General features: G+C 37.0%; 1 protein-coding gene across 3 annotated transcripts; it reads left to right on the top strand.

Moving 5' to 3' along the window:
* Window positions 1–27,702, top strand: IL15 (interleukin 15). 3 transcript variants are annotated; one of them, XM_061441783.1, is made up of 7 exons: window positions 1–66; window positions 9,161–9,290; window positions 23,868–23,977; window positions 24,468–24,549; window positions 25,014–25,055; window positions 26,658–26,801; window positions 27,374–27,702. In XM_061441783.1, exons 2-7 carry the CDS (start codon window positions 9,228–9,230, stop codon window positions 27,485–27,487), a joined length of 555 nt encoding a protein of 184 aa, XP_061297767.1. In that variant the 5' UTR covers window positions 1–66; window positions 9,161–9,227; the 3' UTR covers window positions 27,488–27,702. The 3 variants fall into 3 exon arrangements, with proteins under 3 accessions (XP_061297767.1, XP_061297773.1, XP_061297783.1); XM_061441789.1 differs by lacking the exon at window positions 1–66 and adding an exon at window positions 5,539–5,689; XM_061441799.1 differs by lacking the exon at window positions 1–66 and adding an exon at window positions 5,539–5,697.

Here is a 27,702-nt window from a genome sequence, read left to right as displayed (position 1 = left end):
GCTGTCACTAGCGCAAACTTTATTCTAACTTCTGTGCTGGCTTGCTGCATGGCTTTTCTGAGACTTGTGAGTATTTTACAGCTTTTAACATCCTCTTGGTTTGCTTTCTTTCTCGTATCGAAAAAATACATCATTTAGCTTGCAATTGGTTTTGGTTAATGTTTTTTAAAATTGTCTCATAAGGTTTGTTATAAATATAAAAGACATAGCTCAAGTACTGTATTTAACCTTATACCTGGTACCTGTTTCTCCGTTTCTGCTGTGTGAAAGACATCAGCAAGTACAGAGGGTTGGTGCTAGCCAGTGAAAATTCATTGTTGTTTCCTAACAAACTCACACAGCAAACATGAGAAAACAACAGATATTGCTGTGGTCGTGGTTTACATTGCAAGACAGAAATAAAAAGCTGGGAGAAAAGTTATTTACTGTCTTAGTTGTATACACTTGAAGGAACATTAAATGCAGGCAAGGAACTGAAAATCTTCAGTCAAGTGGAAACCTACTGAAAACAGTCATATGGAGACACTGTAGCTGATAGCAGTATGATAGGGAGGTATTAGCCTGTTGTAAATCTGAGTAAGCAAATGCATTTATAAGTCTGTTGTTAAAAATACTACTTTCCACCTAATAAAACTTAAAGGCAGGAGGAAAAAGAAGTGGGGCAGAAACTTGTGAAGGATTCTGTTGTCAGAACCTGCAAAATTTCATATGTAAAAGTCAGTGTTAGGAAATTCTTCTTGCTCTGCACAACCCCTACCTTGTGATTCTTTCTGTATATAGGAGGTATATTTGTGCTGCTTTCTTTTAAGAGTCTGATCTTGCAGAAAAAATTTGTGATTATAATTATCACAGTATGTTTTTATATACTTTCCAAATAGTCATTAGCACAGTACTTGCTTTGCCTGTTATGATTGTGTTTGTTTCTTTTTACAGTTATCAATTTATACGATGTACTAGATAAATGGAAAGGTATCACACTTATATCTTGGAAGGAGATACTTCATTAGAGATCAGCTTAGTATAAACCAATGAGTTTTATAGATCAATAGAGGTATTCAATTTGTTCTTTGGAAGCCTACTGGACTGTTCTAAACTCTTCAAGAACAAGTAGCATGGCTTTATAGCCTGTCACAATCAATTCAGCTCTATGAAAAACAGTGAAGGTCAGCTTTGCAAGCTCTTTATAGTGCAGCATTATAAGGAGGCAAGCAGCTCCAGTCCTGGCATGATCGGCCGTGGAGAGCTCTAGTGTGGTGCACAGGGAGGTTCTTGAACTGGGGAACCTGATAGGAGCTGAGAGAGCCACCAGGAGCCTGCAGCTTAGGTGACAGTGGCTCACGGGACCTGGAGCAATGGTGAGCAAGCCCCCTGCTCCGTGTGTAAAAGTCACTAGGGAGCGTGAGCCACCAGGGCAGGCAAGCAGGGTGTGGTGCGGCAGTCTGCGCAGCAGCTCAGGCAGAAGGGCTTTCAGAAAGGGCCCTGTCAGCTTGATTAAGGAGCAACGGTATCTATCTGACGGAAGTCATGGCCTCTCCAAGCTCTGCAGCCACCATGACTGACACAGCTGCCAGCCCAGTGTGAGACTGCAGCATGTAATGTGGAGGATCCCCTATCCTCTCTCTGCCTGGCTGAACACAACAACTTTAAAGGACAGAGGTCAATGGCAGCAAGTTCCTGCCTGGCACAGCAGGTGAAGCCTTTAACACCATTTCCCACAGCATTCCCCTGGAGAAATTGTCTGCTGATGGTTTGGACAGCCAGACTGTTCCCTGGGTGAAAGAACTGGCTGAATGGCTGAGCCAAAAGAGTTGTGGTGAAAGGAGTTACAGCCAGTTGGTGGCCAGTCACAGGTGGCATTCCCCACGGCTGTTCGGTTGGCCCAGTTCTGTTTTATATCTTTATCAGCGATCTGAATGAGGGGACTGAGTGCACCCTCAGCAGAGCTTGCAGACAACACCAACTTGGGTGGGAGTGTTGCCTGGTGAAAGGTCTAGAGAGCAAGTCATATGAGGAGTGGCTGAGGAACTGGGGTTATTTAGCCTGGAGAAAAGAAGGCTGAAGGGAGATCTTATGTCTCTCTACAATGACCTAAAGGATGTTGTAGCAATGTGAGGGTTGGTCTCTTCTCCTGAGTAATAAGTGATAGGACAAGAGGAAACAGCCGCAAGTTGTGAGTTGTGCCAGGGGAGGTTTAGATTGGCTGTTAGGAAAAATATCTTCACCAAAAAGGCTATCAAGCATTGGAACAGCTGCCCAGGGAAGTGGTTGAGTCACCACCCTGCAGGCATCTAAAAGATGTGTAGATTATGCATAGAGACATGGTTCAGCGGTGGACTTGGCAGCACCAGGTTAGCAGTTGTTCCAAAATGATTCTGTGATACACTGCTGTCTTCAGGAATGTGTTAATTGTTTTAGGAAAAGAATATTATGGTCAGATGAATTCTGAGGCTTCCTAGATCTTCAATGAAAATAGAGATCACAGGGGACAGAGGTACAAGCTGATGGGGAGTAATTGGGTTGTATGGATAACACAGTGCTAGAATTTTTGTGGAGATTGAAATGTTCCTTCTTACTTCTGCTTGCAGTCTCTTCCAAGCTATGGCCAGTAATAGATTTGACACAAACTTCCAGTGTCAGGTCCAGGGTTCTGTCAAATGTTTCCTTCTTCTGTGCTGAGGTAGTTCAGCTTGCTGCAGCAAGCAGATCAAGGAAAAGGACAATCCAGAACAGTCCCTCTGTGAGACATGTTGTTTTATCAAAATAACTGTTTTGTGGTGTAAAGCAGATCACTGTTCTGCAGGTCAGTAAAGTGTTATTGCCTGTAGGGATTAGTAATGCACAGCAGCCCAACCTTACCTGCTCGAACAAACTTGTTAGTCCGCACAGAAGTACATATTTTATTCCTTTTTTTTTTTTTAATTTTTTTTTTTTTTTTAATATGACATGGTCTTGTTGCTATATCCTCTATTTCATGACTGCACCATCAGTAGAAGTTAAACCCTGGAGAGTGAATTGGATTCATGTTTTTCATGAGGTCTTTCCATGGGCTTAAAAACTCAGACTGGAAAAGAGTGACTTCAAAGTTTATGTTAACTACAGGAATGTAATGCACTGCCAATTCTCGTTATTATAATACATTTTCACCATAATACACCAATACATAATACACCAAATTATAGCATGTTAGGCAAAGCAAAAACATCTCAAATATGCTCATTTGCTGCTCATGCAGGCTAAAATATTTCTAATTTTCAAAAGTATTACAAAAGTAATTGCTCAGAAATGGAGGGGAGAAATCCGTGCTATCAATTATTTATTATCAGCTATTCATTATTCAGAGAAATATGTATAAAGCAAAACCTTTGTTTTTATCAGGAGTTCCCAAATTTAAACACATTCTTCTTACACAGCCCAGTTTTCTGATTCCCGTTTCATAGGATTTGATAGGACAGGATTTCACTCCAGGAATAAATGCTGACATATTAACGAACATGCTGATATAGCTGTCTTTGCAAAGACCAAACTCTGGTAGAATGCATTATTAATAGGTCCTCATGCGAATATATGCTTAGAACTCCTTTTTGAGCTGGAGTTGAAAGAGACAGGACCATGTTGGAGATCCCCAATACCTGGGCAGACAGATTATTCTTTCACAGAAAAAAGGACTTCTGATTTCATATCATTAATCACAGATCAATTTACTTTCTCACTGCTTATTTGCAAAATACTGAGCCTTAGCGGTTGGTGTCCACCTCAGAGGTTCCTGCCTACTGAACGGTCCCCTGCTCTTGCTGGGCCAGAGCTGTTCCCATGATGGGTGCTATGATCCCATGCTCAGAATGAACCTGAAGGAAAAGAAGAAAGAAGTAAGAGATAAGAGAAAGACATTTCATTCAAACTGTCTGTACTGTATCAATACAAGCAAAGACCCCGCTTGGCCAGGGCTGAGTGCCACCTTTGAGATAATATTCTCTACATCCCTGTGAGAGGTCTAGTCTGGAATTTCCTCCACATCCTTTAGTTGATGTGGGGCCTTTTCTCCACCATCCTTCAGGATTTACGGGCAGCTGGGGCTAGATTTTTATATCGTGATGACAATACAAAGAATTCAGGCACCTCATCAGGTAATTGTCCTGGGTTCAGCAGGGCTGGGGGGGTGAGTTATCGGTCAGCTGGTGGTGAGATGTTGTATTCTCTTACCTTGTTATTTCCTTTATCATTATTATTATTGGTGGTAGCAGTAGTGATTTGTGTTATACCTTAGTTACTAAACTGTTCTTATCTCAACCTGTGGGAGTTGCATTCATTTCGATTCTCCTGATTCTCCTCTCCATCCCTCCGGGAGTAGGGGGAGAGCAAGAAGAAGGGGGGGGGGGGGGGGGGGGGGAGTGAGTGAATGAGCCCTCTGCCTGGTTTTAAACCATGACAGTAATAAAAGCTTTCTGTCTTCCATTCATAAATTAATGTACTAGTGTAAAATAAGGAGACTGATACTTGTTTTAGCCAAGAAATTAGTGAAGAGCAGCAGAAATATTTGGAAGCCAGCAGGAGATGTGCAATATAATTAAACTGTTGTCACTGCTGATAGGTTATTATCAGCAGGTAACAAGATATATGCATGATTACAAACCGTCTTACAGTATTTTGTGCTATAACAGACGAGGTATGTCTTTAGTGGCAGAACAGGGTGATAACTCAGATATTCTTGCCATTATAGCTGCTATAAATTGCAACTTAACAGTTTAATAGTTTATCAATTAACTCGAGTGCCAATGCTTAAAAATTCTTTACCAAAAAACTGCTGATATTTTTACCCACAGAAAAATTGTTTCTAAGATCCTGCTTTATAAAAATACCTGTAGACTAGAAGGATTGCAGTCTGTGACTGTTAAAAAAATCTCCTAGCAAAGTTGTGAAGCCAGTCCACCCATGACTAGAATTTACCAAATTTTTAGGGTGCCTTTTTGTAAATATAATTTACTGGCTGTAATTTATTTTTGAGTAGAGGAATCACCATATTCTAAACCACTGGCCAAAACTGGTTTACACTCTGCTTTTCCGTGGCTTTAGTCTCTGCCAGAAGGCTATGAATGTCAAGTGCTCAGTAATTTTCTTTCCTATTTAAGCTATAAATAAGGACAGTGTAGAGAAATTTATTGTCTCAGCTGAAGAAAGGACTTGAACTCATCAGGGATGTCAGGTCACTGTCTGCCACATATCCTGTTTGTTGCAGATACAAAATACGATGATGCAGTTGTTGAGCTTATGATCTTATCAACAACATTTGCAGTAGAAAACCCATTTTATGTAAAGGAATAACAACACTGACAAGTTTTAATTTCACATATCATAAGTGTATGAACTTCTTATGAATCGTTAACATGTTACTAATTAATATTAACATAATATCAATTCTGTAACCAACATGATGGAAAATCAGGTGTGAACTCTGTCACTTGCCAGAGATAAATGCATACACCACTGGTACAAGTGCCATAATTCTTAATTAACCAATGCAGCATAAAAAATGGCCAAAGTGTAACTGTCTGTGTTCCTGCAAAAGGAAGTAAGAACCTTGCCTGCCCTTCCAGGACTAAGGAGAGGTGTTGCAGGAACACGGAAATCTATGTGCCTGACATCTGAAAGCTGCAGCTGGTTACTGCCATCAACCTGCTTGTGAGAGTAAAAGGTGTCAATGTAAGCACACCTGTTAAAAAATAACTACTTATACCTGTTTGTATAAGCCATACTGGCTTTCTCCTGGGCCATGGAGCCTCAGTTTGAATGTCATTAAAATACTAGACATCTGCCTATCTGTTGAAAATGAGTGCATGTAGTGTGTTTTTAAGAACACAGGAATGGGAGTCACAGTAATTCTTGCAGGCGCATCTACTGTAGCCTGTGGAAGAAAAAAAACATGTATGGTTTGTTACCCTGCTAGTGTACTTTGGTAATGGTGTAGTTGCTAGGTGGAGTTTTTCATTATGCTGTTTCTTGGCAGGGTAAATAAATAGTGTTTCATATTTCTGAGTTTAGATCAGTTCTGAGTTAACCTGATTAGTTTTACTCAGGGCTGCCACATGGAGTGTAGCTCACTGCTGGGCAGCAGAGAGGATGAGAAGGAATATAGCACTGGGAGCACACCTGGGATTGCACAGGTCTCTGTTATCAACCTGGGTATTCCAAGTGTAATCCTGCCCTGTGATGACCAGCACTGGATGCTGGTGATGGCAGAAATCATCAGACTGAGGCTTACATGATGCCTTGCTGCTTACAGCTTTCATTCATTTTATTTAATTTTTTTTTTTTTTTAATTTAATAAAAAAATGTCTTCAGCCTTAGTTGCACTATATCTTACAGTAATTTGTTATACAGGCCCAAGAAATGTAATTTTACACCGGCTAGAATATATAAATATATAGACAGAAATATAAAACCAAGGAAAACCAGGAAACGCAGATGTCCTGTATTTCATGTATTCTTTTTTCTGGCCCCATGTCTGATTTGCTACACATTACTTGCACCACATTGTAAATCCAGAATAATTAATTTTATTTGCCCTCCCTCTTTGGCATCTATCAGTATAGTATGCAACTGCTTCTTGGACTTGAATTAGTTCATTTTTCTCTGAAGTCCTGAAGTGTAAGAAAATGGGAATTTTACTTTGAAAAAATACTGGAATATTAGAAAAACCTACGATTTCGGGTCCAGTATATGATACATGGAAATAGATACTTATTTTTTTTTTAGGAGATTGTTTAGCACTCTCAAGGATTGTCTTGTGTTCACCCAGTATATTCTGTTGCAGCTGTGAGAACTCAATGCTTTTTTGAACTAAACTCTGTAGAGGGCACTCATTTCTTCAAACTGCAGCATCTACATTGGAGAAACATGCATCTGAGCTAACTGACTATGACTAGAAATATATACTTGGGGACCATGAAACACCTCATCCTAAAGGCAGATACACAAAGCAACTGAAAGACTAGATTTCTTGTAGGAGGGAACTCACTTAGAAAATGATCACCGCTTGTGAAAAATATGGGTTAAGGAACTTGTCTGAATCGTATGAAGATGGTGATGAAGGCAGGGATGGGACTCTTCTTCAGGGCTGCTTTCAGCTGCCTTTTTCATTGAACTCATGTTTTTCTTTCTGTGATCTTCTGTCTCCTTTTCTATACATCTTTCATGTTTAAATAAGGACATTTATATACTGTTTTTTTTCAAAAGCTTGGTCCATTTTGTGAACAGAATCCATTTTGTTCATCAATCTTGTGAGAGAAAAAGGAAATTGTTACATCACAGAATCATAGAATGGTTTAGGTTGGAAGGGACCATCAAGATCATCCAGTTCCAACCCCTCTGCCATGGGCAAGAACACCTTCCACTAGGCCAGGTTGCTCAAAGTCCCATCCAATCTGGCCTTGAACACTACCAGGGAGGGGGCAGCCACAGCTTCTGTGATTAAAGATTTAATACCTTATGAAAATTAGGAACTCATAGGAAAGCAGTGAACATGGGATTGAGTTTCAAGTTCTCAAGAAGAATATGCTTAGTGTTCATAAATCCTTATGCTCCACTCAACCTTTCCTTATTCCTTTCACCTCTACCCTTTCTTAATTCTTTGCAGTGCTTTCCATTCATAGTACTCAAATTCCACTGCTGTGCACCAGCAGCATCACAGATTTCTGTTCTTCAGCATTCACCATGTTTTTCCTGTAGGAAATACAAAGAGTTCTGCCTGCCTCTGAGCTTCCAAGATGGATTATGTTCATTGTGAAGAGACTGCTGGAGACCAACTACACAGTGCCAACAAATCACTTCCACAATTATGTAAACTAAGGCACTCATGACTTGGCCAAGTTTATGCAGGTTTTCTGGGCTGCCAACTTGAACACATTACTAAAAAGCACAGCTTTAATTAGATGGTTATAAGCATTTTCTTTAGATGAAAGAAGTGCATATTTCTGCTAATTTATTTTTGGAAATGACTGAACTACTCTTGATGGAACTTAAAAGAAAATAACTAGCCTGAGAAAGTAATTCAGTGTTGGAAATTTCAGCTCTAACAATTTCAGCTTGACCAAACCAAGAGCAACTGAGAGAGTCTTACTGTTTGAGACCCAGCTGCAGAAGGCCCTAAGAAAACTGTAGGCAATAGTCCCTTTACCTATATAGAAATAGGACTGTTCCTAGCCTATATCTTTGAAATTATCAGTGTTTAGTTTAATTTTCTAGGAAAATAATGCTCACACAATCACCCATCTGTGTATTTTTGTATATTTCTTCCTCCCTCATCCATCAGATTTTTTAATTCAAGGCCTAATTCATTGAATAATTTATGTTGGAAAAGGCATCTACAGGTCACCCCTTCCAGCCTCCCATCTAAAGCAGTGCTAACTTCAAAATTAGAGCAGTTTGCTCCAGTCTTGGTTGATTTTTTAATACCTCTGAGGATGGAGCTTCCACAACTTCCATAAGTAGGCTCCTTCAAAAAATTATTTCTTGCTGATTGCATTGGGACTCCTTTTATTGTGTCATCTGTAAAAAGTTAAATGAAGTGGGGAATGAGCTGGGTTAAACAGTTGCCATGATCCTTACTATGAAAACACTGCTTAAATGGTATAGTGGGTTGCTGCTGACCCAGCCTTGGTTCTTCTCATTTATTCTCTTCTAATTTATTTTATAAGATAAGGGAGACCAAAAGTAAAACCACACAGCTGGACTGTACTGTGTCTATGTAAAAGGCAACTATTAAAAGCAATTGTCAGGCTGTGCTGTAACAGGAGATCTCTACCAGTCCTTTATAAAAAGCAGAATTATACTGATATCAATGACTTTAATATTAGCTACTTGGGCAACAACCTCTCTTCTGATTATCATCAGAAGTCACAAAAATTATCTTCTGATGACAATATAGATTCTTGAGGGGGAACACCCTTTACATTGCAAAATTCAAAAATGAGTCTCTATTATCTAGACAAAAATAACCCTTTCAGAAAGTCTGTCTTGTGTTTTCCTTTAATTTAGAAGACTTAAAGGGATTTGCAATAATTACTTGCGAAATTTCAGCAACTTCCTGCTTTGGATGCTCTTAATAACAGGCTGAGAGACACTCAGAACTCTATTGACACATTACATATGCTTTTTCCTCATTTAGGTCCCACAGTGTGCTTTCCTGATACAGATTCTGTGCTTCTGTTCTGAGTAATGATTCAGCAGGCAGGATGCTGGGGATGGTGCAGCCAACACAAAACTCTGCCAGGGCATTGAGCAGGCTGGAGAGTCAGGTAAGTGTCACTTAAACATGACGTTTTAGGAAATTTCAGGACAGCTTTAAATGTTATTTTACAGCCCAACAAGAAAGCTAGGTAATATAACAAACCTAAGGCTTGAAAACATTTCCAGTATTTTAGATGAGATCACTAGCACCCTGTAATTTTCTGCTCTGTTTTTCTCACTCCTTGTTGTCCATTTGTACCAGAATTACATAGTAAATATGTCTGGACTTTTTCACGTTTTTCAGTTTATTTGTGGCACATCAAGTTCTAGCAGAGTTTTTCTTTTGCTTGGACTTATGTCTCTGTCTAGCTGACCTTTTGTAACACGCAAGACCATAAACCCTGAACCTCAAGTGTTTGATACACGAGGAAAATCCTTGCAAGTGTCCAGCCTCTGTAGTACTATTCATAACTCCCAACATACTTTCTAGGTGATTAGGTATCAGTTGCATTTCCACTGTGCAGCGTGGCCAGGTGACCTTGTTATAACCCAGAAGCCATTAGCATATGGCACTCAGTACCCCCTAGGCTCACGTGCAGCTCTGCACTGGCCTTCCCTTCTTCCATGTAGGCTCCTCCTTTCCTGAGCAGTGAGGGAGTTCCCTCCTGGAGCTGAGGGATGTGGCAACCTGAGGTGGGATTCTCCCCTTTGATTGTCCAATGGCAACAAGCAGAACAGAGATCTGCCTGCATGGTTCCTTGCCATGGAGATAAAAACTGAGTGCCTCAGCTGTGGGCCCTCATCTGTGCGAGAGCTGAAGCAGGGTTTCAAGGCAAGCATACATCCCTGCCACCATGGCTCTTCCATGTCTTCACAGCCCCATCCCTCCCTGCCAGCATACTGCACTGTGGATAGACTGGTCCCTGTGTAAAGCCAGTCTTCCTAATGTGCAGGCAGAAAAAGCAGTATTTCAAGACTATTGAAACCTGGCCTAGGTGTCATTGCAAAGTGCTTGGCTTAGTAGCCTATCGCCAGTAGCACACTTGGTTCCATTTTAATGGATGTTCTCAGTTTGCTTCCATTAGAAAAAAAGTAGTATAGCATTAACACAGTGTAGTATAGAATTAACACAGTGTATACATTCATAAAATTTTCAGTTTTTCAATATACAGATGATAGTGCCACTTTTATTTTCTAAAAAAAAAAAAAAAAAAATCCAGAGGCAAATATAATGAGTTTGTTTCAGCAAAGCTATTATCTTTTTCTGATATTCATCATGCTGATAGTCAAGCAACTAAGTAGCATATAAATTATTGAAATTAATTCCTATTATTCACTGCACTTTATAAAAGACAAAAATCAGACATAGAGTTTGGCTGTGTATTAGTGAAATTTTGCTAGCAAAATTTTAACCACTTTGGAAATGACTCATTAAGTATCCCTGAACTGAGCTTATCCCCTGACTGAATGTTAATCCATATCTTCTGCAATTGTAAATCAAAAGGAATATGAATATACTATGGATTGAGAAATTCATGTCTTTAGGCAATCATCACAATTAAAGTAAACAAACACAGCTAGAGCTTTATGGTATTTTGCTCCACTGATTTTGATCTCCTGTGCTTGGTTTTGCTCACTTCTGCTTAGCTCCTGGAGACCCATGGAGGACAATTAAAAGCAGGTAGGAAATTTAGAAAAATGTAAATCTGCCCCATCACATCCGAGATGGTTAGGAGCAATGAGCAAATTCATTTTTTCCAGAAACCTTCAAAATCATTCATATACTACTGAGATTCTGATATACAGTATGTTGCTATCAGGTCTGAATATGACTACTGAAGAAAATTTATACCAGACCCTATTCCTAGAAAATATCTTAAAAGATCTTATAGCTCTATAAAACCCACAAGGCTTTAGAATATTAAAGGGATGCATTAAGCTATTCTAATGTAATTGGTGCATGAATCAACGTGCTTGGTTCTGTTTCTGCTAAATTGCATAGTTAAAATGTTATTGCATTCACTCTTTCTAAAAATAGAATTCAAATACATGAGAGCTAACAATATCATGTAGAAAGAGTCTATTTAGAGTAAGAGACAAGTACCTTTATGAGGACTCTGTGTAGGTTAATTTTGAGATTAAAATATAAAGACTTTGGTAAGTCAGTCCACCGTTCATTTTCTGTAAATGTTGAAACAAATGCTTATTACAGAACACACACTTATTTAATTTGTATGGTAAAACTTGAAGGAAATACAGTGGAGATATTAAATTTGGTTTGATTTTAAGGAGACATTTTCATTGACAACTTCCTCTCAGGAACACTCCCACCCTTTCATAAAGGCTGGACTTTTTCAATGTAAAGTTTTTCAGGATGTGATGAAGCATTTGGGGTGTAGTACTGCTGAATGATGTGAAATAAATCTGCCCTTGCAATCCTGATTTATGAGGGGGATTGACTTATTCGTCTAGCCAGAAACACAGTGTATGCATATGTGTTGGAGAAAGAGTGATGTGCAAGCTGGAGCTGGCAAAGACCAGAGGGAGAAAGAGTAGAACTGAAGACTGTTCTCAATAGAAAACTCTGTATAAGGAAGTGTTTCAGAAGGCACCTTGGAACATGAGAGGAGCTAAAGATTTTTGAAGGAAAATGGGCCAAGTTGTTGTACTTACATGATTCTTTTTGTGTTCCATTTTCAAGCGGAGAACTCTTGAAACATCTATGTTGTCTTTGTAAGTTATTATGAGGTAATTTTGTTTGGAATACTTCTGGTTATCAGCTTAAGGATGAAGGAGACCTTCTAGAGGTTTTGTTCCGCACCGTAACTTCAGTGGTGCTGGGAAATGTGAAAATAACACCAGGAGCTAGAAGGTGAACTTCATAGGCTGAACTTACTCCATGTTTTGGTATGAATGTGATTTCTACCACATCTATTCTGTAACTGAATGGATGCCTACCTTGATTAGTCAAAAATATTTTTGGAATATAAAACAGTAGAGTTATCACTACAGACATTGATTTTATATGCATTCCTTGGCTGATGCCATCATTTCTCCCCAAAGGAGTCAGTATTTTAAAATCAGGCCATTTGCTTTCATTTTCTTACCAGATAGAAGCCAGTTGCTGGAAGCTAGAGAGAATATAGGGAAACCCTAGTGAAGAGCTCTGAATTCCACACAGGCATAAAAAAATCTGTTATGGGTATCTACTGCTACCAATTACATTAGCTGATCAGCACACAAAGTGTAGCTCTCCTTTCTAGTACTCAAATTTATCTGGATCTTTGAGAAAACAATCTTCAGCAGTTGGGATACCTATAATCCAGGCAACTTAAATGGCTTTCCTACTCTGTCTTTCGTATTATTCCGTACTGAAAACCACTTAACTTGTATATTGTACACAAAACCCCTTACACCACTAACATTTGTTACCTAATAGAACCTGAACATATTATAAATGTATGATGATACATTATTGATATATTCACTCTTCAGGTATCTATGAGAATTTTTCCTGAGGGAATCTTTGTGAAGCTTTTCTCATGTTCTACTTTTAAAAGGATTTTTTTTTCCTGTCTTCCTTTTTTTAAATTTTTTTTTCCGTTTTTTGAAGGACAAAATTTCCAGTCATCTCTAGCCATTATGTAACTGAAAATATCTCTCAGATTCATAAGATTTTATGGATGTCTGTAGATTATTTTGTATAATTTAAATGGCACATGAATATTTAAGGTCTCATTTAAAATTGTGTGCAATTTCAAGACACATAGGTCATAGTGAGGACAAAGTAGTTATCTGGTAGTTTTCATCCAGCTAAAGATGAGTATCTTGACAATAACACAGATTTATGTGCTGTGCATATGTGACAACTTTTAACAGTAAACCAATGGGTAATTTGACTACCACTCTGAGTTAGATAAGTGTTGAAAGTGAAGTGTGAAAGTTGAGACTGCCAACTCAAGCTTTGTATTACACTTAGTAGAAGTGATTGTTCAACAATAAGGTTAACCACAAGATGGAGGGCTAGTAATGATCCCCTGTGCTTTCTAGGTTCTGAAGGCCTTTGCAAGTACCTTTCCTAACAGCTGAGTGCTCATACCATAGTGAAAGTACAGTATCATCCAAGAACTTGGACTGATTTATCTCAAAGCAATTTAAGACACCTGTTTTGTCCTGACTGAAATATCAGCAAACAAAAACCCCTTCATTTAAATCATGGGTCTTAATTTTGATTTATATTTATATTTCTGTTCTGTTCTAAAGAAAAGGTCATTTTCTCTAGTTCACATGACCACTACATTTTTCTGCAAAGGAAAGAAGCCTTTTCTTTAAAAATACTACTTAGTATTTCTAATAGAAGAAAAAAAAAAACAACAATGAGCCACATTTCTTAGGCATTTTTGTAACATACACATTCAGATTCTTAACTATTGCAATGTTTTATCCTATCAGATAATGAGTGATGTCTTTACTTGCTTGTTTGTTTTGTAATTTGCTTACAACTTTGGTCAGTCTTTAATTCCAAAGAAATGGGAATTGAAGTAACATGTTCAAGAAATATTTGAATCTTGTCTTGTGTGAATTTAATATGATTAGCTAAACTATTTCTGATACAGAAGAAAAAGTTGCATTCTCTAAGCAACAGGTCATTCTTTTTGCTCAGATTTTCTGAAGGACAAGGAAACATCTTTGGGAAAAAAAAATACTAAGCATTTGACTAGTATAAAAGCCTCCTTCTTACTGAAGCTGAAAGAATAAGATCATATTTATCATCCCTTCAGCTGATCACAAGCTTGGGTCATGGGATACGACTTTGCTATATACTCTGAAGAACTTTGTATGCACCTTGGTGCCAAAAGTAATCTTAAAAGTGTGATATATCGTTCCAGGTAATCAGAATTAGTAAATGGTAGCACTTCCATGCATTTTTTTAATTCATAGTTTGCAACTACTGGAGAAGAAAGTTTGTTTACTCTTTTTCAGCTAGGTTGCTCAGTTTTGAAATAGCTATTGTAAATGATGAAAATGTTCTCATAGTGCCTGCTGGACTGAAACAAAAATAAATAGATTGAAAACAAAGAAATGAAATACTTGTTTTCAGGAAAATGGTAAATACCAGAATTTGTTCCATTGTAATGTCTGAAAATAATATGTGCATTTATCAAGGCAGTGACATTGTGACTTTTAGAAAACTCAAGCTAACCTGAAAAATTGAAGGTATGCTCCCTTAGGTTATGCATGCTTGTAAAAACAGTACTCTTTAGAAAATTATATTATGAAGAAGCCTCATTAATGCAACATTTTGCATTTTTACATTACTTACCATTAGATTTTAAGTTTAGAGCTTAACATTGCCTGTCAAAATTTGAAATGTAAGCTGAAAAAAAAAATTATGTGAAAGAAACTGCTACATAAAAGTCTAAAAAATCCATTAAAAAGCAAATATTTATCTATGCCAATAAACAGCAGGAAAAAAAGGCTAGAGAAGTTATAAAATTGAAAACACTAGCCCCGAATCTGACAAGCTTTGGAGGCTGTTTCAGTATACTCTTCTCTTGGCATTTACAACTGGCTGTGATTGGAGACACCAGACCTAGAGGACTTTCACTTACAGTCAGCTCTGCTATTCCTAAATTCAGTGTGCTCCTTTAATTCATATCAGGGATATGTACCTAATTTTTAACCTGTAAGGACTACAACCCTTCCTTATCTGCCTATTACAAGTTACCCTCAAGGTACATACTACCTGAAGACCACCAGGGGCTAATGAAGAGTTATTTTTTGTGACATGAATTTCTGCAGTCCTTTGAGTGTACAGGACCTGTGCACAGAAGATTTAATATAAAACAGGTTTTCAACAAGATGATGCCTGCACGGCCACTTTGATGCAAAACTGTTATTGGCTGCCTATACAGGCCTAAGACAAAGATCAGTAATGTCAGTCAGGCTCTGAAAGCAAAATGTAGAGAACCCCATGTGCAGATACAGCAACGTGCAGGCTCAATATGCAAGTGTAAAACAAATAATAGTATTAAGTCTGGCCTAACCAATTTGAAAGAAGACCGTGTGGAACTTACATGGCATTTGGGTGAATATCTGCCAAAACCAAAATCTATTATCTTGTCTTAGAAAGAAAACAAAGTAAATTATTTCACAGTGTTGCCTTCCTTTGGTGTCAAGCAAGCAGTAAGATGGTGGAAGAGCAAAGAGAAATCTATATAAAAGAGCAGGCCTAATATTGCCTTCAGCAAGCCCAGTATTACTCAGGCAAACAGTATAACACACAGTTCTTAATATCTTTGTTAATTTAATTTTTTTTCCACAAAAAAAAAAAAGACTATGATTGTGAGTCAGATCAAACACTATCTCAGCCCTTGCTTAGAATGACATTGAACTAATCCCTAGCTTTACCATTCAAAAGTGATGAAAAAACTTGCTTGAAAAGAGGCTATGGGGAAGTATTATCTTTAGCTTATCCTCCTCTAATGCCTTCCCACAAGGTGGATGTGGCAAATTTACTAAACCAGTTACCTGCAGCTGATTCAGGCATTTATTTCAGTGAGAGCTGCTGAAAGCAGTCTGTTTTGAAAATGAGACTGATTGATTGACAGATGTTGATCTGCAGATGTGCACTTTCTAATTTATAAGTAAGTAGTATTAATTTTTCTGTCAGGCTACATTTTCTCCCAAAATGTTCCTTTTACTTAACAAGACTTATCACAGCTTTGTAAATAATTCATATATAGATATATATTAATTTAAGAGAATTGATTGACTTTTTGCCATGTGATCATGAGTTCAACTCACAATGTATATTTCATCTCTTACAATTTATCTTGTGTCTTGTAGGAGCTTATCAGAAACATTTATTATCACTTAATTACCGTCAACAAATTGAGTTGCTTTTGGCTTAACATCTTGTATGTTAAATCAATGAAGTAAGAAATCCCAGAATGCAGACCTGTAATTTTATCCAAGAGTTTACTGCTTTTCAATATTGTTCCACACAGCTTTATAATATAAAGGCAACCAGGGATTTATTTGTGCTTTGCAGTATTGCCAATTATTTTACGTACAGCTACTTTTAACATCTGCGTGAAGTTCTTTTTTCAGTCTTTTTAAAAGTCCTTTTGTCTAAATGAATGTACTCACTAGCACAGACTCATCTTGCCCTGTCTGAAAGAAAATTTGAAGTTTTCCAAATGAGTGCTGTGCTGCACTGTTAAGAACTATGACTACCATTTATTCTTTTTTTTTTAAGAGCTACAATACAGAAACCACTTTGTTATAATTTACTATTGCTTGAGCTCTCATTAGTTTGCACACACATAACCTCTTCCATTCTTCTATATATTCTGGGCTTGACTGCCAAGAAGCGAAGGAAAACAATCACCCGTACAAATGGAAGAAACCTGAAATAATGATGACGACTGCATCGCATCCACCACTATATATACAGAAAAAGTAGTTCATCATGCAATCTCAGAATTTGTTGCATTTCACAAAAATACAGTCAAAATTTACATGAAAGTGGGTGGCTTCTGTAGCACATATTAGAGCTTTTCCAATAATCATCTTCCTATATCCTGGGGCAAGAGACTCAGGATGACTGTTCAGTTGTTGTAAGTTTTACTGCATTGTTATTTTTAAGTGATTTAGAATAATATAAAGCAGAAATAATTCCCTTTCTAAGTTTGTTTGCATTAGCATATATTATTTAGTTTCTGAGATGAGTATTTTGCTAGGACTGAGATATTTTTTGTCCAGCAGTTGCTCATGTGAAAACTATTTTCTAACTCTCATGCATCAGTATGACATCCTTTATACTTTTTACTGTTTAACTTTCCATGTTTGGGACTGGTTTCTATGTCAACATTCTACCCCTAAGTGCACAAAAATTTTATCCGTAATTGTATTTTTGGTCCCTGTTGGATATTTGTTTCTGTGATGTAAAAATATCACAAATATAGGGAGTGCCTAACACTATATATATGTAGATCAGGACACCTTCTGCTAAGCAAACTTCAGTGCTGACTAGTTCTCCCTCTTTTTTTATGTGTTTTATTAATGCCTTTTACATTTCAAATATCCTGTAATTGAACTGCTTACTAATCTGGGAGAATATACTCTGAAAGGTCTTTCCATTAATTATTGCATCCTGAGGGTGGTCATTTGGGGATAAATGGTCAAAGCCAACCATCTGTACCCTACAAATGAGATTTTTTTTGTTGTGTATTTTGTCTTTACTGACTATGCCTTTAACTCATAAATTCTGCCATTACCAAGGCTTGGGGCTTCTCTATTTATCAATCACAGTGTTTGTCAAACCTATCATTAATATCATCTATATCTGCATCAGAACCACATTAAGTTGATCTTTCATAATTTAAGAAGTGATCAGTACCTTGAGAAGACTGACATTACATGGAAGGATGTAAAAAGAAGGCAACATGTATTAGCTTTCTCTTCTGGCTGGATTTCGCCAGCTGGCAAAAAAATGCTTAAGAGAGATCCTGAATTGACACGCAAAGGGTAAGTCTAACCTATGGAGTATGCAACATGTTTGACATCCTGGTCTCTCAAGCATGTAAATAGGAACCTGGCACCCCCATTTCAAGCAGAGCTGTTAGTGGAAGAGGCCTGTGGTCATGGAGTATGCGTGGTTCTGAGGCTTTGAATGACAAACTAGCAAAAGCAGACAGACTAAAAGGAAAGCTTTTAATTCACAATGTTTATACTTACATTCTACTCCTAATACTGCAGCCCTAAATACTGCAGTGCTTCTGTTGGGCTTCACTGCTACTGTGACTGTGAGGCTCTTTGCAAAGGTATAGGATGATTCTTTGCATGAAGGACAAACTTCCTTTCAGGCCTATAGCCAAGCCGGGATAGGACACACCTTCATAAGGCAATGGTATAAGCCCCAGGTCTCAAATATGTTTTGCAAAAAAAGGTCAAAGGAAATATTTAACCTCTTATATTCCAAATTCTGAAGTTTAAGGTATTGAGCAGAATAGCAACTACTCTGTGACCTTTGGGCACAATTTTCAAACAGGTATTGCAAACTTTACTTTCTGGCATAAACGCCAATCAGCAAAAGCATATAGGAGAAGGAAGTCCTACTCGATGACTGTCAAAAGCAAATCAACAAGTATTTAAGCAAATCAGGAACACATAAATGCATTAGTGATTAAACGGAAAGTTTCCTGCTATGCTGATAACTGAGAATACTCTTTTGAAGGTCAGCACTATGCACATACAAGCAGAATAAGATGGGTAGGATAGTACTCCACAGGAGAGTCACCACTATGCGATAAAAAGAAGGAAAACTATAGTTCTTGGGGGAGGGGAGTGAAAGGGAAGTAATAAAACAGGAATAATGCTTAAAGAATGCCCTATTTTAAAATGACAGCTGCAAAAATGATTTATCCTGCCTAACTCTAGCTAAATACAGAACTTCTATAAGAACACTTTAGCTTTGTGAAATAAAGGCTTGAAGGCATAACGATCTAAGGCATGCTTTGGCTCTCATCCAGAAAAGCATTCAAGCATGTGATTCAGTTTAACACTCAGTAATTCCACTGACTTCCTTTTTGGATCAGCACAAGCTAGACAGAAACTTGGAAAACTTGCTTTTTGCCTTCAAACCTTGAGGAGGAGAGCTGCTGGTAACACCTGGTGGAGTTTGAGGGCTGATTTCATAAACTTATATGCCAACATGGGAAGGAAGGGAGAAGAGAAACTAGAAGGGCTGTGGAACCATACATATTCAGGCACCATGATAGCAAAGAAGCAACTTTTTAATGATTGCTGCATAAAATTTTGTTTAGAACAGAAATTATCAGAGCTGTAAAACATATTTGTTTGATAGATGGGACTAGTCTGTAAAAACTGGGAAAGATAATTCCCAATTAAGGCCCTGGTACTAGATTCCTTCATAGGAAAATATTACCTTCTGTGAATGTGCAACATCTCTGATACACAAATGAAATTCATCTCAAAGTCTGTTTAGAGGGCTGCACCTATAGGTTGCATCTGCTACAGAGTTTCTGATTGTTTCAGAGTACATTATTGTGGTCCTCTGTTTTTATCTCTGAATTCTATCCCATCAGGATAAATACATTCATGACACTAATTAATATACAGGGTCTTTATTTCCCTTTGGTTGTTACCGTTACACTACCTAGACAAACTTAGGAATGAAAGAGCACAGACAGTGAGTCTGCTCCCTTGACTTGCAGTGTTTTTTAGCATTTACTCCATCACAAGGCACTAAGAACATGTCTTTCCTCTAAAACTCACTCATGATCCATGAAAATTTTATATCAAAATTACTTATTGAAGGGCTCAATACTGAAGCAGCTATCTAGTTCAGAAGTATTGCTTTATGAGCTCTATTCCTTTTTTTAGTCACTTCCATTAGTTTATGAAACCTTTACTCTCCACAGCTTCTCCCTGAAAAAAAAAATCTTAAAAAAAGGTTTTGTTTGTTTTTTTTTTTTCCCTACAAAGCTAGGATACAAATAGGAAAACCATCTTCTCTTTCCAATCTTAAAGATTATGATATTAAAAATGCTCTCTTTGCTTCTGCGCATAGAGAAAGAGCTCCAATATGGGAAATGTATAGATAGATGCAGCACTCTAGTTGTGCAGCTATTTGATGCCTTGTCCCTTTTAAAGGGATTGTGCTAGCACAAGAGGATAAAAAATTACTTAGCGGAGGCAACAAGCAAGAGAACAGCAGAGGAAGAGCCACAGGATGATACTGTGTTGGGGGAGGAGGCAGAGTTCTCTAAAGGAGGCTGTAATTATTCTGGCAAAGGAGAAACTAAATGAGAAGAATTGCAGAAACAATGCAAATGAATGGGTGTAGAGCTTTGCTCTGCGTAATGTGGACAGTACTTAAAAATGAATCTGAAAAAAATACTTTAGATCTAAGATGTTGCTTAAGAAAACGTCCAAGGACTAGAGAGCTGGAGGTGTTGGTATGATTTTAGAGAGAAATTTGCAGCAGCAACAGAGAAAAGAGATGTAGAGCACTGGAGGATGAAGGCGAGCACCCAGCAGAAACAAAACATTGTGTGGCAACAAGTCAAAGAATAGCAACACGTCATACATACAGAAAAAGGAAACCAAGAAGCCAAGTATGAACAAAAATGGAATATGGTTTGTTACAGAGAGAGCAGTCTGAGAAAGATTTGCTTACAAGAATGTGAAATGGAAGGACGGTGACACCTCTCAGCACTACTGAGACTAGGCAGAAAACCTAGAGCAAAGGGAGAAAGGACTAATGAAGGAAAAAGCTGTGTGCTAGAGGTCAAGAAGTCAAGTCAAAATTGAGAATAACAAAAAATTAAGCAGGTTAGAACTTGCGGGTTTTGTTGTTGTTTGTTGGTTGGTTGGTTTGGGTTTTTTTGGGTGGGAGGGGTGGGAGAGGAAGTGGTGGTGGTGTTGTAAATAGTGAGAGATTCTTCAAACAATCCAGGACTCTGAAAGGGCTGGATATAAAGTTCTGGCAGGGGAGCACAGTGAAGTATGACTCACCAGTGTGATACAGTCATGAAGAAAAGAGTGCCACTATCTAGTTCCTTATTTCCCATGAAAGGTGAAAATATTAGCACCAGTTTATAAACTCTTCATGAGATCTCAGTACATTGTACACTTCAGGGCACTTGTTCCCAAGAACAGTGGAGCAGATGAGGATTCATAGAATCATAGAATCAACTAGGCTGGAAAAGACCTTTAAGATCACCAAGTCCAACCTTTACCCCATGTTTGATTGTGTGTAGAACTATCCTATGAGACATGCAACTGCTCTAGGCTGTTGTACGAGGTAAGCAATCCAGCATGTGCCCCAATTTCTTGTTAAAAAAAAAAAAAAATTACTCATAATAAGTAAATATTAAAAAAAAAAGTACGACTGTGGCTTAGATTTTACTCAGTGGTGTCTGCTTTCAAAGTGCTTAATTTTAACTTTATTACATAAAACAAGAGTATTCCTTTCCCAGATAGATTATAATGTGTATCATATCTCTTCTCTGTAGTTCAGAATAGCGTGTGCTCACTGACAAAGGTTTTAATCCTTAACTTAGATGTTATCAGAACAAAAGCTACAAATGAAAATGTGTATGTGTTTGACTATGAGCTGCTTGCTCCCTTGTCCAAAGTTCAAGCTTCTATAAAACAAGGGTATCAGAGATATAATGAAGACTGGGACAAACTGGTTAATGATTAAACAGAGTAAGAAAAGGAAAAAATGACACTAGCCAAAGAAAATATTTACAACAACATGTGTTCAAGGGAGGAGAATAATTTGTCCAAACATGTGAGCTAACAATTCTTATGTTGTTGGGTACAGTTTGGATGAACTAATTAAGATATTTATTTAAAGAATGGCCCTAATTTGTTGAAAGGAATGCATCAGCTGATCTATTTGATGTCAAGAACCTCTTTCTCTGTAAACAAATGGAATACCCTTTAAAGTATATATTTTACAATCAGTACAAGTTCTCTGTTACTTCTAAAACTTATTTTAAATTAGCAGTGATTATTTCCTTACAATAAAATTGTTACCTACTGTATTTAAGAAAACCAAAGATCAAGACAGGTACATAAATCATTAAGTGTTCCATTGTCATCATGGTGAACAAGTATTAAAAAAAGGAAACAAATGACAAATTAATGATAACCCTGACCTATTATTCAATAAGTCCTATAATATATCATTTTCCTCACCTTCTACAGCATAAATTTGACAATGCATTTGGACTGGAACTCCCTCTAAAATAAGCTTTTTAAGGCCCCATAATATTAACTATGAAACACAAAGCTGGTAAGTGCTTTTGGGCCCAACATAAGTCTTTCATATTTTCATTTGTAGCCACTTCATTTGATAGAAATTAGCTTGTAAAATTATCAAAATTAATATTTTTTAAATGTTTCTAATGCATTTTAGATAATTTTGTTAAAATATTTTAAGAAATTTAAATATGGGATTAAAAACTATATACTTCAGCCGTATCCAACAAATCAGATTTTCCATTTCTTTAAATGTACCTGAGGTTTCCACATAAGGCTACTTTTGAGCTTCTAGTAAATAATTTTTTGAAAGCCATAAACAAATTTTTAATGACAGGGAAATCAAATCAAAACAGTCAGTGTGCAGATTTATACACAAGCACACAAACAAACAGAATTAACCATGAAGAATTTTAGATCAAACAATGTGGAAATTTACAGCCTTTCTGTCATACTGTAATAAAATGATTTAGCTCATACTTTGGGTAACAGCACAACATTATCGCTACTGAAATGGTTCAAAAAATAGATAATTACTTGCTGTGGTCTTATTGTAATTTAGATTATCTGTTTATCATTCATGTATAAACTTGTTTAACAGGTTTTGGAGAAACGTGATAAAAGGGTCTGGCACTGCTTTACCTGATAGAGTGTGGAAATTTATGTACTGATAAGGTTATTATGCTATTTCAGCTATATCTATCGGTTTTGAAAACAAAATATTTGTAATGTATTTAAAACATTTTCTATTTAAGGGAATAAAAAATCTTTTTTACAAATTTGCCAGTAGATAAGGCAGCTTTCAGTAAGTTAGCTGCAAAACCGACAATCACAGAATCATAGAATGGTTTGAGTTGGAAGGGACCTTAAGAAAGATCATCTAGTTCCGACTGCCTTATGCAATATATAGGCAAAATATGGAATGAGCCCTCATCTCAATATATTTACGACTGCACAATGCTAGCTTTTGTTTTACTATGTTCTTTGGTCCATTTTTAAATATTCACCTGCAAGTTAGTATGTAAATAAACTACTGCTCAAGAAATTAAGTCAGTTAATAAAAATGTGTTGTACATATGGTAAGACGTCAAACTTTAGATCAAAATACAGTTGCTAATGGTTGGTTGATTGTAGGTTGATAATTAACCTAGCTCTGTGAAGGAGCTGCAGTAGCTGAAATCAAAGGGCTTGTGACTCTGGAGCAAAGGTTCACAGGCTGTGCACAGTGAAATATTTGCTGATGGTCAATGCACATCTCACAGCTCCTCCTTATTTTCAGTTGTCGAACTCCACTAACAGAATTCTTCAATGCATCACTTCCCAGTATTAGATATGCATACACTACATAAAGAAGTATAAATATATACTGTATCTGAATATTACATTTAAGATCTAGACACATAACTATAGCATTAGATGTATTCAGTACATTTTCTCATATATGCAATGACGATACTGTAAGTAATGTTATAATTGTAGGTAATTCATAGAATTTAGCTGGCAGAAAGTAACCAGGGGAAAGCTCTCTAGGGAGAAAAACAAAGCAAAAGTTCTTTAATATTGTTCCTGCATTAAATTGCAGTCTGCAGTATAAACAGGTAAACAAATCGGAAGCCCAGGATGAGTTCAAATTTTGCAATGCATCTTCAGCTTCTGATTTTCCGCCAACTGTTTTGTGAACTGATTATATATTTCTGCAAGCTACAAATCAGTTGGTCTTTCAATTTACACACAGGTAGTCTTGTCTTGATTGGGTGTCTTGTCAAATTGGCTAATGAAGTCAGTACTACAGAAAAATTCTATGAAATCAGATTGTGACAAGCTATCATCTCGGTTGTGTCTTTCAGAAAACACACCTGAAAAGTATTTGTCTGCAATATCAGCTGTATCTTCTTCTGAACAGCCATTTCTTTTGCCTTTTAAAGAATGAGAGGGGACTTATCATCTTCTTCCTGTGGTAACTACAAAGTCAATGTTAATTATACAGTAAATACAGTGTTATCCATAGCAGGAGGAAATCTTCCTGTACACAAAAAAGTACTTCTAAAATGAAAATAAAATTTGTAAAATTCCCACAGGGTGTAAGGTAGAAATTCCATAGTAGCAGGGTGTGGAGAATTTTGAGTATAAGAGACTTTGAAATTTGTGAGTTTTTCGTACACTTAAAAAGAACTGTAGGAATTTTACGTTATGTAGTTGAACCCTTCTCTTGCACTACGTTCTAGAAAACTGTTCTTTTCAAAAAGTCATTGACTACTTATACAGCGTGTGACTAAGATAGCGTTCTTATGAATCTATATGATTTGTCAAATATACTTGCCCTACACATTTGCATATGTATACATGTAAACAATGTAACTATAGTATCTTAATCTCTGACTCTTGTTTTCAGCATAAACATGTATACCTACTGTTTAGGCTAATGGTCACTGATGTTCTTGTTCTAGTGCTTATGTACCAAAGACAGCAGCAGGTCATTGCAAGTGGGCAGAAGTTCTGAAAGATTTGGAGCAGATCAAGGCATCCAAAGTAAGTGCATAAAGAAGTCAGCATTTCATATAATCATAAGAACAGACATAATTAAATATTTGGCACTGTACTTGCCTGAGAAGTGTCAGTGATAGGGAGCAGGAAAAGGGATGGTGTTTGTCTGATGCTGTTTCATGGGTAGAAGCAAAGGACTGGAAGGGTAAAAGGAACTGGGGTTGACCAAATACTGCATAGAATTAAATATTATTTTCTTTCTCACTTTTCCTAAGAAAAGGGGCAGTGGGCTTGGAAGTTTGCTAGTTAGGAGAAAGTACTGTGGGACTCTATTCTGATGAGTCCTCCACACAGGTTACTAGGTGACTTTAAGATATCCTGACTTGCTGGCTCCCAGTACCTGGATGGATTGTGCCTTTTTACTTGGAGCTAATCCATGTCTTGCAGTTGACTTTATTATCTGTAAAACTTAGTTAATGTTCAAAATTCTAACTCTCATTTTCTTTTAGGATATTGATGTCAGTTTATATACTGCGGACACAGATGAGGATGTAAGTAAAGTCAAAATTTTACCACAACTGGTCTAATATATTAGCTTCATTTCTTCACTATAACTTACTCTTAAGGCAGCCTTGGTTATATTTGATAAAAGTTTCAGCAATCAAATAATTTGCCTTGGAAGAAACAGTTTTGTTAAGTACTTATGATAAACTATGTAAGCAGGTATTATTTTTATTGAATCACCATCTATTAAAATTAATCTATTAAAAGGGATGACCCAAAATTTTCCTAAACAAACTCTGTTAAAATAATGTTGGTGTTCATTTGTAATTTGAGGGAGGAAAAAAGTGACAAAGGAAATACTTCCAAAGATGATTATTTAACACCATGCACTATTTTATGGAATAAAATACTGGAGAAGTGGAACATGGAATAAAATACTAGAGAAGTGGAACATGGAATATATCTACCTGTGACTTCTCATCTTTTGTCATTAGCTCAACAGCAAATACCTAGGTACTCTCAAGGATTTAGACTTCTAGTAGCTGTAGGTTATAAATTATCCTGCAAGGGATGAATTATGTTAATTTGCCAATATAATTCTTCATACAACCATAGAACCCTATGTAAAATATGATGATCTTAAAAGCAGTTTCATTCCTAAAGAGATTTTTTCATAACCTGTAGCTGTGGAACTCAGTCTGCACTCCATGGAACACATGCATCCCACCAAGAACATGAATCCAGCCAATACCCCACTCCTAGAGTTCACTTTAGGTAAAGCCCTGGTGGAACTGGCTGGATTGATTACTGTGGTAGTAGCCTGCTTCTGAGACACTGCTTTCCTGACCACAAACTTTTCACACAAGAACAGTGCCAAACAGACAATACATGAATACTTCACATAAAGAGTTAATCAAAGATTTCCTGGAAATGATGGACTGTCTACCTCAGTGCAGAACAGCCTCAGTGTGCATGCAGAACACAGTAACGCTGATGTATTCAGTGGATCTGGCAAGCCTGAGGAAGCATAGTCTGATGTGTCTGTACAGTTAGCCTTGTACATGACAGAAAAAAGGTCACAAAATATGCACATCTGTATTCACACACACATTATCTTAAGTGAACTGAGCCATTGATTCATCCATTGTAATGGCTGACTTAATAGCTGATAATGTCACAAAGTTTTTCTTATGGTCAGACGACTTAATTCTTGGCTTTACTGTTGACTTGGTGGAGAAATTAGTAGTCCTGCTGCTTCTTAATTTCACTTCTCACCTACCTATTCTGAATTCAGATCTCTGAATGAAAACGTAAGAACTACAAAGAATAATACTAATTTAAATTCGCTATGTTTATTTATATCCCAAATTCCTAGCCTAATTAAATATTTTCGTATGTTCTTCACCAAGACACTACAAATCACCTCATCTTAGCATATTGGCTGGCCTTTATGTTTAACAAATATAATGATCTTAACTAACACTAACACTCTCACAGCCAATCTTTGGAGAGACTTATAAGTATTTGAACAGTAGGAAAAGATATCCAGTAAAGAAATACCATCTACTTTGTGGTAAGTAAGTTATATCTTACATTTACTTATTTATTTTTAATAGTAAAACTTACAAATTTTTATTTTTTTTTTCCAGACAGAATGCCAAGAACCTGTAATAAGATGCTTTTTCTTGGAGACAAAAGTGATTCTTCAAGAATGTCTTATCAAAAACTGTAGTAAGACACAGGATGTTTTGAACATATGGAAAAACGGAAACGCTAGCTTAGAGACTAACAAGGTAAGAAACACCAGCAGTCTATGGAAAAAAAAAATCCAAACAAACAAAAAATGTTTCTTCAGTAGCAGAAATACTGCTTTTGTTATATAAAAAGTGGGATTGTACAGATTAAAGCAAATAAAATTGAGTAACCTGTACATATAACAATGAAAAAGCTACACATACAACAATGGAAATGCAGAATTTAGTATGTTTTAGAAAGACACCCATCAAAGGAAATACTTCTGACTGTGCTTGCATACATATATCAGTGTTTGAATCTGTACGCATACATCACAATTTGTAACTTCAGCATCTAAAGTCAGGTATGCCCAGACACATACAGAGAAATATCTTAGTTTTCAAAGGGACAGCCACTTGTATCTCTCACTGAAATGCTGTGTTTTTGAAAGATGATTCTACTGAGAAAGCAAGCAGGAAGCTGCACACACGAGTACCATGGAAGCCTCCAGCAATGCTTTCTTTAGCCATTGACTACATTGGTGTTACTCACAAGAACCAGACAAAGGGCTAGTTCTCTAGTAGAACAAATAGGTCAGTCCCCTGCTTTACTATTATGTTTTGTTTTTCAGTTGAATTCCACAACATCATCAAAATGCAAAGAATGTGAAGAGTATGAAGAAAAAAATTTTACAGAATTTATACAGAGTTTTGTAAAGGCTATACAGAAGGAATGCAAGCACTGACCAAAAGACACAAGCTGGGAAGAGGATTCCTCCACAAACATCCTCAGAGAAATTAGATTATCGCCCGCAATAAACTGGAAAGAACATCACGCACAATCTTCATTACATAGCATAACATGTAAACAAGGAATAATAAAATCCTTGTATATTGAATACATGCAAGTTATATTACTTATGTATTATAAATGAAAGGGATTTCACAGGGTTTAAAGCTT

The sequence above is a fragment of the Pezoporus flaviventris genome, unplaced genomic scaffold (genome assembly GCF_033815535.1).
Source record: "Pezoporus flaviventris isolate CSIRO_AGI_PZ_B2104156 unplaced genomic scaffold, CSIRO_AGI_Pfla_v1 ptg000002l, whole genome shotgun sequence".
Classification (NCBI taxonomy): domain Eukaryota; kingdom Metazoa; phylum Chordata; class Aves; order Psittaciformes; family Psittacidae; genus Pezoporus; species Pezoporus flaviventris.
Note: the sequence above shows the minus strand (reverse complement) of the source record. Positions and strands in the feature narration are given on the sequence as shown.